Source organism: Equus quagga, chromosome 1, assembly GCF_021613505.1.
Source record: "Equus quagga isolate Etosha38 chromosome 1, UCLA_HA_Equagga_1.0, whole genome shotgun sequence".
In the NCBI taxonomy this organism is placed as follows: Eukaryota; Metazoa; Chordata; class Mammalia; order Perissodactyla; family Equidae; genus Equus; species Equus quagga.
In genome coordinates, this window is record NC_060267.1 from 43,601,964 (window position 1) to 43,619,552 (window position 17,589).

The following is a 17,589-nucleotide window of genomic DNA, read 5'->3' on the forward strand; positions in this document are numbered from 1 at the left end:
ATCATCAACAAAATATTGGCAAACAAAACACAATACATTAAAAGGATCATGTCCACAATCAAGTGTGCTTTATACCAGGGATGCAGGGATGGTTCAACAACTGCAAATCAATGTGATCCACTACATTAACAGAATGAGGAATAAAAAGCATATGATCATCTCAATAGAGTCAGAGAAAGCACGTGACAACATCCATTTATGATAAAAACTTTCACTAAAATGGGTACATAAGGAAACTACCTCAACATAACAAAGGCCATATGTAACAAACCCACATCCAACATCATACTTGCCAGTCAGAAACTGAAAGCCATTCTTCTGAGAACAGGGACAAGACATGGGGTCCCACTCTTACAACTCCTATTGAAAATAGTACTGGAGGTTTTGGACAGAGCAATTACGCTAGTAAAAGAAGTAAAAGGTATCCAAATTGGAAAAGAGGAAGTAAAACTCTCGCTCTTTGTGGACAACATGATTCCACATATAGAAAACCCTAAAGAATCCACCAGAAAACTATTAGAAATAATCAAGAACTACAGCAAAGTTGAAGGGTACAAAATCAACTTACAAAAATCAGTTGCATTTCTATACACTAACAACAAACTAGCAGAGAGAAGTCAAAAGTAAAATCCCATTTACAACTGCAACAAAAATAATTAAATTTCCAGGAATAAATTTAACCAAGGAGGTGAAAGACCTATACAAAGAAAACTATAAGACATCATTGAAAGAAATCAAAAATAACATAAAGAAATGGAAAGATATTCCATGCACATGGATTGGAAGAATAAACATAGTTAAAATGTCCCTATTAACTAAATCAATCTACAGATTCAACGCAATCCCAATCAGAATCCCAATGACATTTTTTATGGAAAAAAAACAAAGAATTCTAAAATTTATATGAAACAACAGAAGACTTTGAACAAGCCAAGCAATCCTGAGGAAAAAGGACAAAGCTGGAGGTATCACAGTCCCTGACTTCAAAATATACTACAAAGCTATAGTAATCAAAACAGCATGGTACTGGCACAAAAATAGACATACAGATCAATGGAACAGAACAGAGAACCCAGAAACAAAACCACACATCCATGGACAGCTAATCTTCGATAAAGGAGCCAAGAACATACAATGGAGAATGGAAAGTCTCTTTAATAAATGGTGTTGGGAAAACTGGATAGCCACATGCAAAAGAATGAAAGTAGACCATTATCTTACACCATACGCAAAAATTAATTCAAAATGCATTAAAGACTTGAAGGTAAGACCTAAAATCATAAAACTTCTAGAAGAAAATATAGGCAGTACTCTCTTTGACATCGGTCTTAGCAGCATCTTTTCAAATACCATGTCCACTCAGGCATGGAAACAAAACAAAAAATAAACAAATGGGACTATATCAGACTAAAGAGCTTCTGCAAGGCATTGGAAATCATGAACAAAACAAAAAGACCAGCCACCAACTGGGAGAAAATATTTGCAAGTCATATACCCAACAAGGGGTTAATTTCCAAAATATACAAAGAACCTATACAACTCAACAACAAGAAAACAAACAACCCAATCAAAACACTAGCAGAGGACAGAAACACATTTTTCCAAAGAAGATATACAGATAGCCAACAGGCACTTGAAAAGATGTTCAGCACTACTAATTATTAGGGAAATGAAAATCAAAACTACAATAAGATTTCACCTTACACCTGTCAGAGTGGTTACAATTAACAAGGCAAAAAATAAGAAACATTAGAGAAGATGTGGAGAAAAGGGAACCCTCATACACTGCTGGTGAGAATGCAAACTGGTGCAGTCACTATGGAAAACAGTATTAAGATTTCTCAAAAATTTAAAAATAGAAATACCATGCAACCCAGCTATCTCACTACTGGGTATTTATCCAACAAAGTTGAAATGAACAATTCAAAGAGATTTATGCACCCTACGTTCATCGCAGCATTATTCATAATAGCTGAGACATGGAAGCAACCCAAGCATTGGATGAATTGATAAAGCAAATGTGGTACTTATATACAATGGAAAACCCTCAGCCATAAAAAAAGACAAAATTATCCCATTTGCAACAACGTGGATGGACCTTGAGGGTATGATATTAATGAAATAAGCCACACAGAGAAAGACAAACACAGCATGATTTCACTCATATGTGGAAAAGAAACAAACATGTGGATAAAGAGAACAGATTAGTGGTTGTCAGAGGGGAAGGGGCTTGGAAGGTGGGTGAAAGAGGTAAAGGGGCACATATGTATGATGGCAGATAAAAATTAGACTATTGGTGATGAGCATGATGCTGTCTATATGAAAACTGATAAATAATAATGTACACCTGAAACTACACAATGTTATAAACCATTATGACCACAATAAAATAACTGAAAAAAAAAATACAATAAAAACACTTAAAAATCCAATGTGCAAAAGAAATCACAAGAAATATTAGAAAAGATCTTGAGAGAAACGAAAACACAACCACAAAATACCAAATTTACAAAGAACTTTATGCAACAAAGGTAGAACTAAGAGGAAAGATTAAATGGTAAATCCTTTAAGAAAGATCTCAAATCAAAAACCTAACTTTACACTTGAAAGAACTAGAAATGAAAAACAAACTAAACTCAAAGTTAGAAGAAGGAAAAAAGTAATAAAGATTACAGCAAAAGTAAATGAAATAGAGAAATTAAAATCAATAGAAAAAGAAATCAGTGAAAGTAAATGTTGGTGTTTTAAAAGATCACCAAAACTTTACCTAGATTACCTAAGAAAAAGGAGCGAAGACATAAATAAAATCATAAATGAAAGTGGAGTCATTATAACTGTTCCCACAGAAATGAAAATAATAGGAGACTAGTATGAACAATTACATGACAACAAATTTGATAACCTAGAAGAAACGGATAAACTCCTAGAAATAGACAACCTACCAAGACTGAATCAAGAAGAAATAAAAATGTGAATGAAACTAAACAAGTAGGGAGATTGAATCAGTAATCAAAATCATCCTACCAACAAAAAGAGCCAAGGACCAGATGGCTTCACTGAAGAATTTTATCAGACATTTAAAGAAGAATTAACAACTGTCTCTCTCAACTCTTCCAAAAATTGAAGAGAGACACTTCCAAAATCCTTTTAGGAAGCCAGCATTATCCTAATACCAGAGTCAAAGATACTACAGTAAGATAAAACTATGGGCTAATATCCCTGATGAACATAGATGAAAAAGTCCTCAACAAAATACTAGCAAACCAAATTCACCAGTATATTAAAAGGATTATACAACATGGCTAAGTGAGATTTACCTCTATAATGCAAAAATAGCTCGACATATGAAAATCAATCAACATAATACACTACATTAACATAATGAAGTGAAAAAACCATGATTTTTTCTCAATTGTTGCAGAAAAAGCATTTGAAAAAATTCAACACCTTTTCATGATAAAAACACCCAACAAATTAGGAATGGAAGGAAACTACCTCAACATAAAAAGACCATAGTCAAAATTTCATAGTTAACATCATACTAAATGGTGAATAAATGAAAGCTTTCCCTCTAAGACCATGAACAAGGCAAAGTTGCCCATTCTTTCCAAGTTCTGTTCAGCATTGTACTAGAAACACCTCACCAAAGCATTGAAGCAGGAAAATGAACTAAAATGTGGCCAAATTGGAAAGGAAGAAGTAAAATTATCTCTGTTGGGAGATAAAATGATCTTGTATTTAGAAAACCCTAAAGAGTCTATACCCACAAAAATGTTAGGACTAATAAATGAATTCAACAATGTTGTAGGACAGAAAAATCAATACACAAAAATCAGTTGTATTTCTATATACTAACAAGGAACAATCTGAGAAAGAAATTAAGAAAATAATCCCATTAGAATATCATCAAAGAGAATAAAATATTTCAGAGTAAACTTAACCAAGAAGACAAAAAATCTTTATAGTAAAAACTACAAAACAGTGTTGAAAGAAATAAAAGACACAAAAAAATGGAAAGACATCCCATGTTCATGGACTGGAATACGTAATACTGTTAAAATGTCCATACTATCCAAAGTGATCAACTTTCAATGCATTCCCTAAAATCCCAAAGGCATCTTCTGCAGAAATAGAAAAAAGCATCCTAAAATTCATATGGAATCTCAAGGGACCCTAAATTGCCAAAAAAATCTTGAAAAAGAACAACAAATTTGCGGGCTTCATACTTCCTTATTTCAAGACATGTTACAAAGCTACAGGAATCAAAACAGTATGGTGCCAGCATAAAGACAGATACATGAACCAATGGAACAGAATAGAGAACCCAGAACTAAATTCTCAGGTCTATGGTCAAATGATCTTCCACAAAGGTGCCAAGGCTAAACAAAGGGGAAAGAATGGTCTTGCAACAAATGGTGCGAAAACTGAGTATCCAAATGAAAAATAACAAAGTTGGACCATCACAGCATACACAAAAATTAATTCAAAATGGATTAAAGACCTAAATCTAAGGTGTAAACTATAAAATTTCTAGCAAAAAACATAGGGGGAAGCTTCATTACATTGGATTTGACAATGATTTCTTGGATATGACATCAAAGGCACAGGCAACAAAAGCAAAAACAAAGGGGATTACATTAAATTTAAAAACTCCTGCATATCAAAGGAAACAACAGAGTGAAAAGAAAATCTGTAGAATAGGAGAAGATAAGTGCAAATCATATATCTGATAAGGGGTTAATATCCAGAATATATAAAGAAGTCTTACAACTTATAAACTAGAAAAGAAGTAGACTGATTAAAAAATGGGCAAAGGATCTGCACAGACATTTCTCCAAAGTAGATACACAAAATGGCCGATAAGCACATGAAAAGATGTCCGACATCACTAATTACTAGAGAAATGCAAATCAAAACTACAACGAGATAGAACCTCACATCCATTGGGATGGCCACTCACAAAACAGAAAATAACAAGCATTGACAATGATATGGAGAAACTCTAACACTTGTGCTCCACTGGTGGGAGTTAACATGGTATGGTCAGGACAGAAATCAGTATGGAGGCTACTCAAAAAAGTAAAAATAGAATTACCCTATGATATAACAATTTCACTTCTGGGTACCTATCCAAAAGACTTGAAACCAGGATCTCAAAGAGATACCTGCACACCGATGTTCACTGTAGCATTATACACAAAAGCCAGGAGATAAAAGCAGCCCAAATATCCATCAATAAATGAATGGATAAAAACAATGTGTTATGTACATACAATGGAACATTATTCAGCCTTTAAAAAGAAGGTTATCCTGTCACATGCTACAACATAGATGAAACTTAAGGACATTATGCTGAATGAAATAAGCCAGTCACATAAGAACAAATACTATATGATTTCACTTATGAGATATCTAGAGTAGTCAAAATCATGGAAACAGAAAAAACAATGAGGGTTGCCACGGGCTAAAAGGAGGGAGAAATGGGAGGCATTGTTCCATGGATACAGAGTTTCAGTTTTACAAGATGTGAAAGTTCTAGAGATCTGTTACACAAAAATGTTAACAGAGTTAAACTACTGAACTGTAGAATTAAAAATGGTAAATTTTGTTACATATTTTTACCACAATTAAAATAAGAATTTTTTAAAATGTGCATCACAAAATGAAAAACAATTTTAATGTAGGATTTAGATTTAATTTAAAACGTGACTGAGAATCAACTAGGTCATTGATTTTCATTAAGGATGAGAAATATTTTGACATTTCTTTTATAGTAAGAACTAGAAAGGATGAAAATTAGAGATACCAATCATAAGGGAGTAAAACAGATCACATTATGAATGTGGTCTTAATAGCAAACAGCTTATGAGCATTTTCTGCTCTTTTAGAAATTAAAATAGAAAATGTTTTAAGACAAACCTGAATGGTGGGATTTGTTTTTAACTGGTTAATATCAGAAGACCAAGGAGCAAATCTAAATAGAAGAAAAGTATTTAAAGTGATACTGTTTTTTAATTAATTTTGATAAGGGAGAGAACTAAAGTTCTGAACATTCTTTCTATATCTCTCCTGTTTTTTTTTTTTCTTTTGTCCATATTTTTTTTTGAGGAAGATTAGCCCTGAGCTCACATCTGCCACCAATCCTCCTCCTTTTGCTGAGGAAGACTGGCCCTGAGCTAACATCCATGCCCATCTTCCTCTACTTTACATGTAGGACGCCTGCCGCAGCATGGCTTGATAAGCAGTGTGTAGGTCTGCACCCGGGATCCAAACCAGTGAATCCCAGGCTACTGAAGCAGAATGTGCAAACTTAACCACTCTACCACCGGGCTGGCCCTCTCCTGTTTTTAAAACCTAGCAAGACACAGATATAAAATTACAGCGAATAGCATGATTAAAGGAAATTAGGAGGTGAAAGAACAAAATTCCTGAAACTTCTAGAAACCTCTCTCATAAGAAGAAAATATTAACAAGAATAGATAAAAAGATGTCCAATTTTGGAACTTAAAATTGGCCTTGCCCACAGGCTAACTAAGGAAGGAAGAGAATCTGAAAGACTGAAGACTACCTTGCAGTTTTTCTTTAACCACCACATGCCCTAATTGTACAAATTAAGCTTCCCCAAAGTTTAGGAATTACACAGTATTTGTTCCTTGCTTCCCTACTACTTGTAGGTCTCCACCACAAACCTTTCAGGGAGGGTAACACTTTCATCTTTATTCCTTAAAGGCTCTGCCTATGTTCTTTGACTAAATAAACAAGAATTGGAAAGTCATTTTGAGAAGAAATTTGACATGCACAAACACTGGAAAAGTACACACCGGGCAGCATGCCGCTTAGTTCAGACACAAGGATGAAAGGAAAAAAGTGGAAATCCATACTGTACGAAACAACAGAAAAATGTCAAAGTCCTGTTTGGTTCAGGCATAGCAAATAAAAAAGGCAAAAAAAATGGTTTACACCAATTTTCCAATATAAGAAATAAAATAGCTCAGTTTTTACATTATGACAAAGAAACAAAGCTGAGAAAGTGGAATTTAGAATCAGAGAATTAATTACATAACTGAAGACTATAATAATAAAAAAATCTTTGGGTATGGCCAAATGAGGGTTTAGTGAGATCAGTCTGTGTAAAACAAAGATAAAAACCAACTGGCAGTTGCTCAGGAAGAGAGAGAAACCAGAGCTTAAAAAAGTTAAGTAAAAACAATATAGAAATACAGAGATGGAGAACAGTTTAGTAGTCACCAGGGGACAGGGAGTGGGTGGGATGGGGAGATGGGCTAAGGTTGAAATTATAAAAGGTCAGTATGAGGGCGCCCCTTTATGGTGATGGAACAGTTCCTTATCTCGACTGTGGTGGGAGTTACATATACCTATACACGGGATCAAATTATGTAGGACAACATCCACACGCACATACAATGAATTCAAGTAAAAACTGCAAAAACCAGTAAGGTCTATAACTACTTAGTAGAATTGTGCCAATTTCTTGATTTTGATACTATACTGCAGTTATGTAAGATTTCACCACTGGGAGAAGCTGGGTAAAGAGTTCATAGGAGTATATGCACAACTGTAGCAACTCCTGTGTGTCTATAATTATTTCAAAATAAATTTTTTTAAAGGTCAAGAAGATGTGAAAATGAATCAACAGAAAAATCCTCTATGAATAAGGATTACTATTGAAATAATTATTACTGCCAATTACTACATGCCAGACAATGGAGCTAACAAGACACAAACAAATGTAACTTGCTCAAGTGGAAAAAAAAAGAGAGAAAAGAAAGAAATTCAAATAAAAGCTATAATGCAATATACAACTGATGTATTAAAAATATGTATTACATATTACAGAATAACTAAGGAAATAATAAAAAGCAAAAGTTAGACTACAGACTTGAGTTTGTGCTCTGCTACGATGTTTGGACTTAACTACATGGGGGAAGAAAGAGGCAAACAGGGCTACTCGAGGCAGTGGAAAGTAGACTAAAATACTTTGGAGGAAATGATAACAGACTAGACGAGGACACTGGCAAGAATTTAAAAAAAAAAAAAAAGAAATATGGCAAGACAAATCCCAAAATCATAATTTTAAAGATGGACAGAAAATACAGCTTCAAGAATGCTATAACATAAAATAGATTAATGTAAGTGTTGATATATGAACAGCAACTGAGGATTAGAAAAGGGTTAATAATTAGTTCTAGAGCTGCAGCTCCAGAAACAACATAAAGGAAGCGAACAGTATGAAGGCAAATTTCAGACATACAATAAGGTAAGTTTCCACCTAACTTAGCTTTTCATAAGATTACCACTTAGAGCTTAATATTAATTATGCAAGAATAAAAATTCTTACTTCTTGTCTTTTCTTAAGATCTTCTTTGGCTGCTCCAAAGCGTTTGGTTAACCTGGCTATCTTGGCCTAAAAAAAGCAAAAACAAAACGGAAATCAAGTGGTTTATGGCGTTAAGAAGGAACCCACGCATACATAACAAAGTCACAGATAACATGATCCTCAGAAAATAGCTAACAGCAAATAAGGGAAGTTGATTGTAAAATATACCCTTGGAAAATACAGAAAATCAATGAAAGCTAAAGTGACTCGAACTCAATACTCAGAAGTAAACACCCTTAATTTTAGGTTAGCTTTCTCCTCCTAGAACTATGCACGTTTGCTCACAAACCAGTACATTTCAGATTATCTCATCTTGTGTTTTTTGTTATTTTTTAACGCAGCTGTAACCACACTTTTCTCCATGAGAATTATGAGTAAGCATCTCTGTAAGTCATAAAAGATCCCTCATCAATACTACTTATGGCTATATGTGTAATATACTGAATCATTATTTATATATTCTGTTTTCTGGCGGATATATTCCATTTTTACTTCTCTTTGCAATTATCTAAAAGTATGTTTTGGGGGGAAGTATGGTCTGGAAGGAGTAGAAAAGCTAAACATTTGCTGATAATTTCTAATTTTATTACACAGTTACTACTGAATCCACAACAAATGATAATTCTTAGCATTTTAAGACTTTCTTAGAAGTTACTACAGTTCTAATCTGACAATGCATCAGATATATAAACCTAAAACTTATATATCTTTCTACTTAAAAAATAATAAAAATCATGGAAATAACCATTGGGATTTGCCTTACAATTTGACATCTCTGAAAAAGTGAAAATACATAAAACTTTTTCATGATTCAGAAAGCAACCAATCCCTAAACTAATACAGAAAGTTGTTATATAACTAATTCTCCATATATGTGAATGTTGACAATTATTTCTAGCTCTTATAAAATATCTATTTAGTACACAGAGAAGGAGCTAATAATTAAAAACAGGTTTTAATAAGAGTATGTGGACAAAAGTCATATCGCACAGTGAACCAATTATACTATTAAAAACTTAAAAATGACTTTAATCCCAAACTAGCCCATTTTAAAAATACATAAGGACAACTAATTTGAAAATCCACAAAAGTTTAATTTCCTGTTTCTACCAAGAAATTTATACCTTAAAAATTACAGCAGAATAGAGAACTTCATGAACTTTCCTCTAAAGTCTGTATTACTCAATTCTATCCTCTCACTAAATTTTTTAATGTACAGGCATACCTCAAGAGACACTGCAGATTCAGCTCAAGACCACTGCAATAAAGCAAATAATTGCAATAAAGTCACACAAATTTTTTGGCTTCCCAGTGCCTATAAAAATTATGTTTACACCACACTGTAGTCTATTAAGTGTGCAATAGGATGATGTCTAAAAAAAAATGTATATACTTTAATTGAAAAGGACTTTATTGCTAAAAAATGCTAACCATCATCCGAGCCTTCAGCGAGTCATAATCTTTTCGTTGGTGGAGAGTCTTGCCTCAATGTTGATGGCTGCTGACTAATCACGGAGGTGACTGCTGAGGGCTGGGTGGCTGTAGCAATTTCTTAAAATAAGACAATGAAATTTGCTGCATTGATTGATTCTTCCTTTCATGAATGATATCTCTGTAGCATGTGATGCTAAGTGATAGCACTTTACCCACTGTAGAACTTCTTTCAAAATTGGAGTCAATCCTCTCAAACCTCGTCACTGCTTTATCAACTAAGTTTATGGAATAGTCTAAGTTCTCTGTTGTCATTTCAACAATCTTCACAGCATCTTCACCAGGAGTAGATTCCATCTCAAGAAACCACTTTTTTGCTCTTCCATAAGAAGCAACTCCTCATCATTCAAGTTATATCATGAGATTGCAGCAATTCAGTCACATGTTCAGGTTACACTTCTAATTCTAGTTTTCTTGCTATTTCTACCACATCTGCAATTACTCGTCCACTGGAGTCTTGAACCTCTCAAAGTCATCCATGAGGGCTGAAATCAACTTCTTCCCAACTCCTGTTAATGTTGACATTTTGACGTCTTCCCATGAATCACGAATGTTTTCAATGGCATCTAGAATGGTGAATCCTTTTCAGGTTTTCAATCGACTCTGCCCAGATCCATCAGAGGAATCACCAACTACGGCAGCTATACCCTAATGAAACATATTTCTTTAATGATAAGACTCAGAAGTCAAAATTACTCCTTGATCCATGGGCTGCAGAATGGATGCTGTGTTAGAAGTCATGAAAACAAATTAATCTTTTTGCACAGCTCCATCAGAGCTCTTGGCTGACGAGATGCAGTGCCAGTGAGCAGTCATATTTTGAAAGGAATCTTTCATTCTGAGGAGCAGGTCTCAACAATTGGCTTAAAATATTCAATAAACCATGTTGTAAACAGATGTGCTGTCATCCAGGCTTTATTATTCCATTTACAGAGCATAGACAGAATAGCTTTAGCGTAATTCTTAAGGGCCCTAGGATTTTCAGACTGGTATATAAGCATCGGCTTCAACTTAAAGTCAACAGCCACATCAGCCCCAACAAGAGAGTCAGCCTGTCCTTTGAAGTGTTGAAGCCAGGCATTGACATCTCCTCTCTAGCTACGAAAGTCCTAGATGGCATCTTCTGCCAACAGAAGGCTGTTTCATCTACATTGAAAATCTGCTGTTTAGTGTAGCCACTTTCATGAATTTTCTTAGCTAGATCTTTGGGATAATTTGCTGCAGCTTCTACATCAGCATTTGCCGCTGTACCTTGCACTTTTATGTTATGGAGATGGCTTCTTTATTTAAACCTTATGAAGCAACCTCTGCTAGCTTCCAACTTTTCTCCTGCAGCTTCCTCACCCCTCTCAGCCTTCACAGGAATTAAAGAGAGTTATGGCCTTGCTCTGGACTAGGCTTTGGCTTAAGGGAATGTCGTAGTTGATTTGCTCTTCTATCCAGACCACTAAAACTTTCTCCCTATCAGCAATACAGCTGTTTTTGCTTTCCTATCGTTCATATGTTCATCAGAGCAGATTTTAATTTCCTTCAAGAACTCTTCCTTTGCATTCACAACTTCGCTAACTGTTTGATGCCAGTGGCCTAGCTTTAAGCCTACCTTGGCTTTCAACACACCTTCTTCACTAAGCTTAATCATTTCCAGCTTTTGATTTAAAGTGAGAGACACGTGACTCTTTCTTTCACTTGAACACTTAGAGGCCACTGTCGGAATATTAATTGGCCTAAGTTTGATATTGTTGTGCCTTGGGGAACAGGGAGGCCCAAAGAGAGGGAGAGAAATGGGGGAAGGGCCAATCAGTGAAGCAGTCAGAACACACACAACATTTATCGATTAAGTTTGCTATTTCACATGGGCATGGCTGGTGTTGCCCTAAAACACTAACAATAGTAATATCAAAGGTCACCCTAACAAATATCAGAAAACAATTTAAAAGTTTGAAATAATGCAAGAATTACCAAAATGTGACACACGTACTCAAGTGAGCAAACGCTGTTGTAAACTTGACACCAATAGACTTGCTAGACACAGGATTGCCACAGATCTTCAATTTGTAAAAAAAAATGCAATGTCTGCACAGCGCAACAAAGCAAAGTACAACAAAAACGAGGTATGCCTGTATAGTAAATTTTTACACTACAATAAAAGGATCACAAGTCCTTTAAAAGTCTACTTTTATTTAATTGTGGAGTTTTAAAAAAAAGCCACTAATACTAAAATTAATGATGATACGAAGTATAAGTATAATATAATGGAGCAAAAGACAACAATTTTGGGAAGCAATAAACAGAAAAGCCTGGGAGGGAAAAGGTTGGGAAAAGTGACATACAGCAAAAATGGGGCTTTAAAAGCTCTTGCCCATACTGGGGAATCCAGAAGACTACGCAAATGCCCAGGACAGAATGCCTGCTGAGAAATGGTCTAAATAGATCCAAAGCTTTCACCTATGACTGGCCTTCAGGGTCTGCGTAAGCAGAAAGTGAAGGATACAGCAAGTTGCACAAGGCAGATTGTAAAAGGCCTAAACAAGCATTGAAGGGGTGCCCCAACACACAGCCAATCTTCAAAGACTGAGGGAGTGGTTTTTTCCTTCCTCCTTTTTGCCTTTTTAGGCTCTAAGTATTTAAGGTCAAAACACCAGCTGACCACTAAGCTAACAAAACACAGACTTCAGTGGCCACACACAACAAAGAATATATACTTTCAAAAAACAGTTTACAAAACTGACTAAACAAGCAAACAACAAACCACAATGGACAGCAACAACAAACCCCAGGTAGGGGGGAAAACATCTGATTTCCAGAATTCCCACAAATCAACAAAAAGAATTAGGAGGCATATAAAGAAACAAGAAAATATGGTTCATTCACAGGAAAAAAAGAATTAATAGAAAGACAGCTCAGGTATTGGACTTACTGGACAAAGACTTTAATTAAATGGTTTTAAATCTGTTCAAAGAGCTAAAGGAAACAATGCACAGAGAACTTTAGGGAAAATGATGTCTCACCAAATAGAGAATATCAAGAAAGAAATAGAAACTATATTTTTAAAAAGCCAAATAGAAATTCTGGAGCTGAAAGTACAATCGTTAAAATTTAAAAACTCATCAGAGAGGTTCAACAGCAGATTTGAGCAGGACAGAGTCGTAAAGGAATAGAGCTTTGTATACTGCTGAAAATAAGTAGGTATTAATTCAAGATGTTAAATACAATCTCCAGAGTAATCACTAAGAAAAAAACTAAAAAATACATAGAAAGAGAAACAAGAAGGCAATCAAAATGATACACTAGGAAAATTCAACCACAAAAGAAGACAGTAATAGAGGAATTAAGGAACAAAACAAGGTAGAAAACAAATAAAATGGCAAGAGTTAAGTCTTTCCTTAACAGTAGTTACTTTAAATCTAAGTTAATAGACGAAATTCCACAATTAAAAGGTAGAGCTCAGCAGAGTGGATAATAAATCACGACTCAACTATGCACTGTCTACAAGACTTCATCAAAATTTAAACATTTTGTGCATTAAAGGACGTTATCAAGAAAGTGAAGAGACAACTTACAGAATGGGAGAAAACATTTATAACTCCTATTTCCTAAAGTGTTTAATATCCAATATGTAAAGAACTTTTACAACTGACAACAAAACAAGAAACCCATATTAAAAATGGGCAAAGACTTGAATATTTCTCTAAAGAAGATACACAAGTGTTTAACACACACATGAAAAGATGTTCAACTATCACTAGTCATTAGAGAAATGCAAGTGAAAACCAGACTGAGACACCACTTCACACTCCCTAGGATGTTATAATTTTTTTTAAAAAAACAAAACAAAACAGAAAATAACAAGTGTTGGCAAGGATGTGGAGAAACGGAACCCTCACACATTGCCAGTAGGAATGTAAAATGGTGCAGCTGCTCTGAAAAACAACTGAGTGGTTCTTCAATAAGTTAAAGAATTACCATATGGCCATTCCATGCCTAGGTATAAGCCCAAAAGATTTGGAAGCAGGTATTCAAAGACTGGTACACAAATGTCCACAGCAGCACTATTCACAGTATCCAAAAGGTGGAAACCAGCCAAATACGCATCAACAAAATAATGCATAAACGAAATGCATGTGTGTATCCATTATGTTATATATCTGTATATTTTTTTTTCCTTAGTGATTACTCTGGGGATTACACTTAACATTTTTAATTAATACCTACTTATTTTCAATAGTTTACAAATATTTTTAAGAGTATACAGATATAAGTAAATATTAATTAGCCTAAAAAAGGAATGTAGTACCAAATCATGCAACAATGTACATAAATCTCAAAAAGATTATGCTAAGAAAAAGAAGCCAGACACAAAAGGTGACATATTTTATGATTTAGTTCATATGAATTATGCAGAACAGGTAAATCCATAGAGACAGAAAGCAGATTAGGGGTTGCCAGGAGTAAGGCAGAGGGGGGAGTGGGGAGTGACTGTTAAAGGTTTTTTAAGGCAGGTGGTTTTCTTTTGTGTTGAGGAAAACGGTTTGGAACCAGAGAGAGATGATGGTCACACAACAATGTGAATGCACTAAATGCCACTAAACTGTAAACTTCAAAAGTTATTTTGTTATCTGAACTTTATTTCCATAAAAACCTAAATATCAGAACAATACAGAGACAGCAACTAAATTGAGCTTAATAAAATTTAAATAAATGGCATGGTAAGGGCAGATCATTAAGAGTGAGTGAATGGGAGAAACAATATGAGGTTGAAAGCCTCAAATAAAAGTACCATGAGCACTGATACTCTGCAGGACAGGGAAACAACTGGTAGGTATTAGGAAAAGTGTGTCAAAAACTGGCAGATCCAAACTAAAAAAAGCAAAAAATGAATACTGGTTTAAACTGGTGCAGAGGAACCTGGACTACACTGAGGAGAATGAAACAAGCAGTTACTTTAGAAAGACGCATACAATGCTTGAGAAGGACCAGTAGGACTTAAAAAGTAGTACCAAAGTGGTCATGTAAAAGGCTGTTACTATGATCAAGGAACTGAGTAACAATGGCCTTGTGGAAAGTGGGAGGAGGTAAAAGACAGTCTTTTACAAGAAATAAAAAAGTTGTCATTTTGCAACTCACTACGTATGTGAAACAATTGAGAGGAATCAGTTTCCAAGAACTCAAAAACTGTCACTAAGAGGAACAACAGGAAGATATTCTTTGAAGACTTTTCCAAGAATTCAAGAATTCTAAGAGGAATAATGAGAAGGGGGATTTGCTTGCGGAGGAGATCTGGTTAGTACTGGAAAGACTCAGATTCTGAGGCTACAGAGAAACATCCAAGTGCAAGGGTTTATTGAATGTTAAGAGTTCTGGACTTCTACCTTACGTGAGACTATAGGAGTCAAAATCTCAAGTTTTTTTTTTAATTTTTTTTAAAAGATTTTATTTTTGTCCTTTTTCTCCCCAAAGCCCCCCCCCCCCCTACATAGTTGTATATTCTTTGTTGTGGGTCCTTCTAGTTGTGGCATATGGGATGCTGCCTCAGCGTGGTTTGATGAGCAGTGCCACGTCCGTGCCCAGGATTCAAACCAACGAAACACTGGGCCGCCTGCAGCAGAGTGTGCGAACTTAACCACTCGGCCACGGGGTCAGCCCCTCAAAAATCTCAAGTTTTAAAAACACAAAATCCTAGTTGCAGCCATGGGACTGATGAGAAACAATGAATGAAATTACTCTTTAAAACTTCAGACATTTTCAAGTTCTTATTCAAAATTCTCAACAATACCAGTAAAATAAAGTTTACTAATTAGACAACACTATCACTACAGAGAGACCTGCTAAAGGTCAGAAACGGGACGAGTGTTGTCCTAAATGGTGCATGCAAAATTACTACAAAGAGCTTATTAATTAAAGTTTCACCTCAAAAAAAGTTAACAATATGAAACCAAGAAAATAAATTTTAGGTTGAGAAATGAAACAAATAAATTCTAGTCACATTTGGTTGCAATTTGCTTCTAACTGGGAAACAGTGACTTTATTTTCATGGACTACTTTTCCCTCATTTGTAAACTAAGGCTCTGTAAGTGGTTTGCAACTCAGCATCTGCAGACTGTGCTCATATTTCAGATAGCCTAATAGAAACCACACATTTAGTTATGACAGAATGAACGTACCAATAAAAACTTCCAGTGTCTTAGTCTTAGACTAGAATGGGTTACAACAGCATGTGCTCATTTCAGCTGATTAGAAGCTCTGGCACTATATGTTAATATATAAACACATTTAATAAAAAAAAAGTAGTAATTATTAAGAACTATAGATTAACAAACTAATGTCTTTAAAACATAAGGATCCATGGAAGGAAGTGGATTAATATAAAAAGAATCACTTACAAAAAATATCATTTACTACTTAGGATACGCTAAATGATGTCAGTCTTTCTTCAGTGACTAAAAAATATTTAAGAAGCACTAAATCAGATAATTTCTGAGGCTCTGTTATGGGTTGAACTGTGTATCTCAAAAGTTCATATATGGAAACTGAACTCTGAGTATCTCAGAACTTGACTTTATTTGGAAACAAGATCGCTGTAGAAGTAATTAGTTAAGATTAGGTCATAGTGGAGTAGGGTGCACTCTAATCCAGTCTCCTTGTAAAAAGGGGAAATTTGGGCAGACACACACACAGGTATACCAGCATGTGAAGATGAAGCCAGATATCAGGATGATGCTTCTACAAGGCAAGAACAACAGACTGTCAGCAAACCAAAAGAAGGGAGAGGAGACACATGGAACAGATTCTTCCTCACAGCCCTCAGAAAGAACCAATCCTGCCAACACTTTGATCTTAGACTTTTAGCCTCCAGAACTATGAGACAAAACCTTTCTATATGCCACCCAGTTTATGGTACTATTTTTATGGCAGCCCCAGCAAACTAATAGAGGCTCCTTTTACTTCTAACTTTTAAAGGTTAAATGTACTTTATTGTCAACTTTGAAAATGTATCCCCAAAGATGAGTTATAAAAATGATACATCTGAGTATATAATTCAAGTCAGTGTACAAACCTGTAGTTCAGTAAGAACTGTTTTATGTCTCTTGTTACATTCAATCTTTTCCACTCGTGTTTTCAACTCTGCCAAAGTCTTATCAAACACAGCACACTGCAGCGCGCACAATTTTTCTTCCAGCAACCACTGTACAACCTAAAGAAATATATATTCCTTTGTTACAGCAAAAAAGGCACGTCTGCAAGTAGCAAACAGTAAATATTCTTAAGTAATAATAAATAGCACTAACGTATTAACAAGTTTAATGAGAAAACATGCTGGCATCCATAAAACAATGCTGTCTGCTGAAAGCTTCCACTTCTACATATATAACATCACGAGAGAATAAGACATACCAAAAAGAGAAAATTTCCAGAGTGAAATTTTAAAAATAATTTGAAATTGAACTTTTAATATTTTCTTCCCACACCCTTTATCAGGATTTAAAGGAAATCAATTAAAGAAAAGACCAGTTTTTAAAGTTTCTAATCTGTTGCAGATGATATTTTTGTGAGACACTAAGAATGTCACTGCACTATGAAATTTCTAGAAAACATTTCTAAATGCCTACTCACAATTTCCATATTTATCTCCTTATGGACCCATAACAAACAGGACACGTGGTGCATGTCCATGGATCATACTTGAGCAACACTGTTCTAGA

The 17,589-nt window shown here is 34.9% G+C and overlaps 1 protein-coding gene across 4 annotated transcripts in view; it reads right to left on the reverse strand.

Annotated features, from left to right (window-relative positions):
* ATF7IP (activating transcription factor 7 interacting protein) overlaps positions 1–17,589 on the reverse strand; it is a 113,141-nt gene that overhangs the window by 37,017 nt on the left and 58,535 nt on the right. For all 4 annotated transcript variants that reach the window (XM_046659944.1, XM_046659934.1, XM_046659923.1 and 1 more), the window contains exons 5-6: positions 16,944–17,081; positions 8,360–8,425 (exon numbers count right to left, since the gene is read on the reverse strand). In XM_046659944.1, the coding sequence (XP_046515900.1) occupies positions 8,360–8,425; positions 16,944–17,081 (204 nt within the window). The remainder of the gene's footprint in view (positions 1–8,359; positions 8,426–16,943; positions 17,082–17,589) is intronic.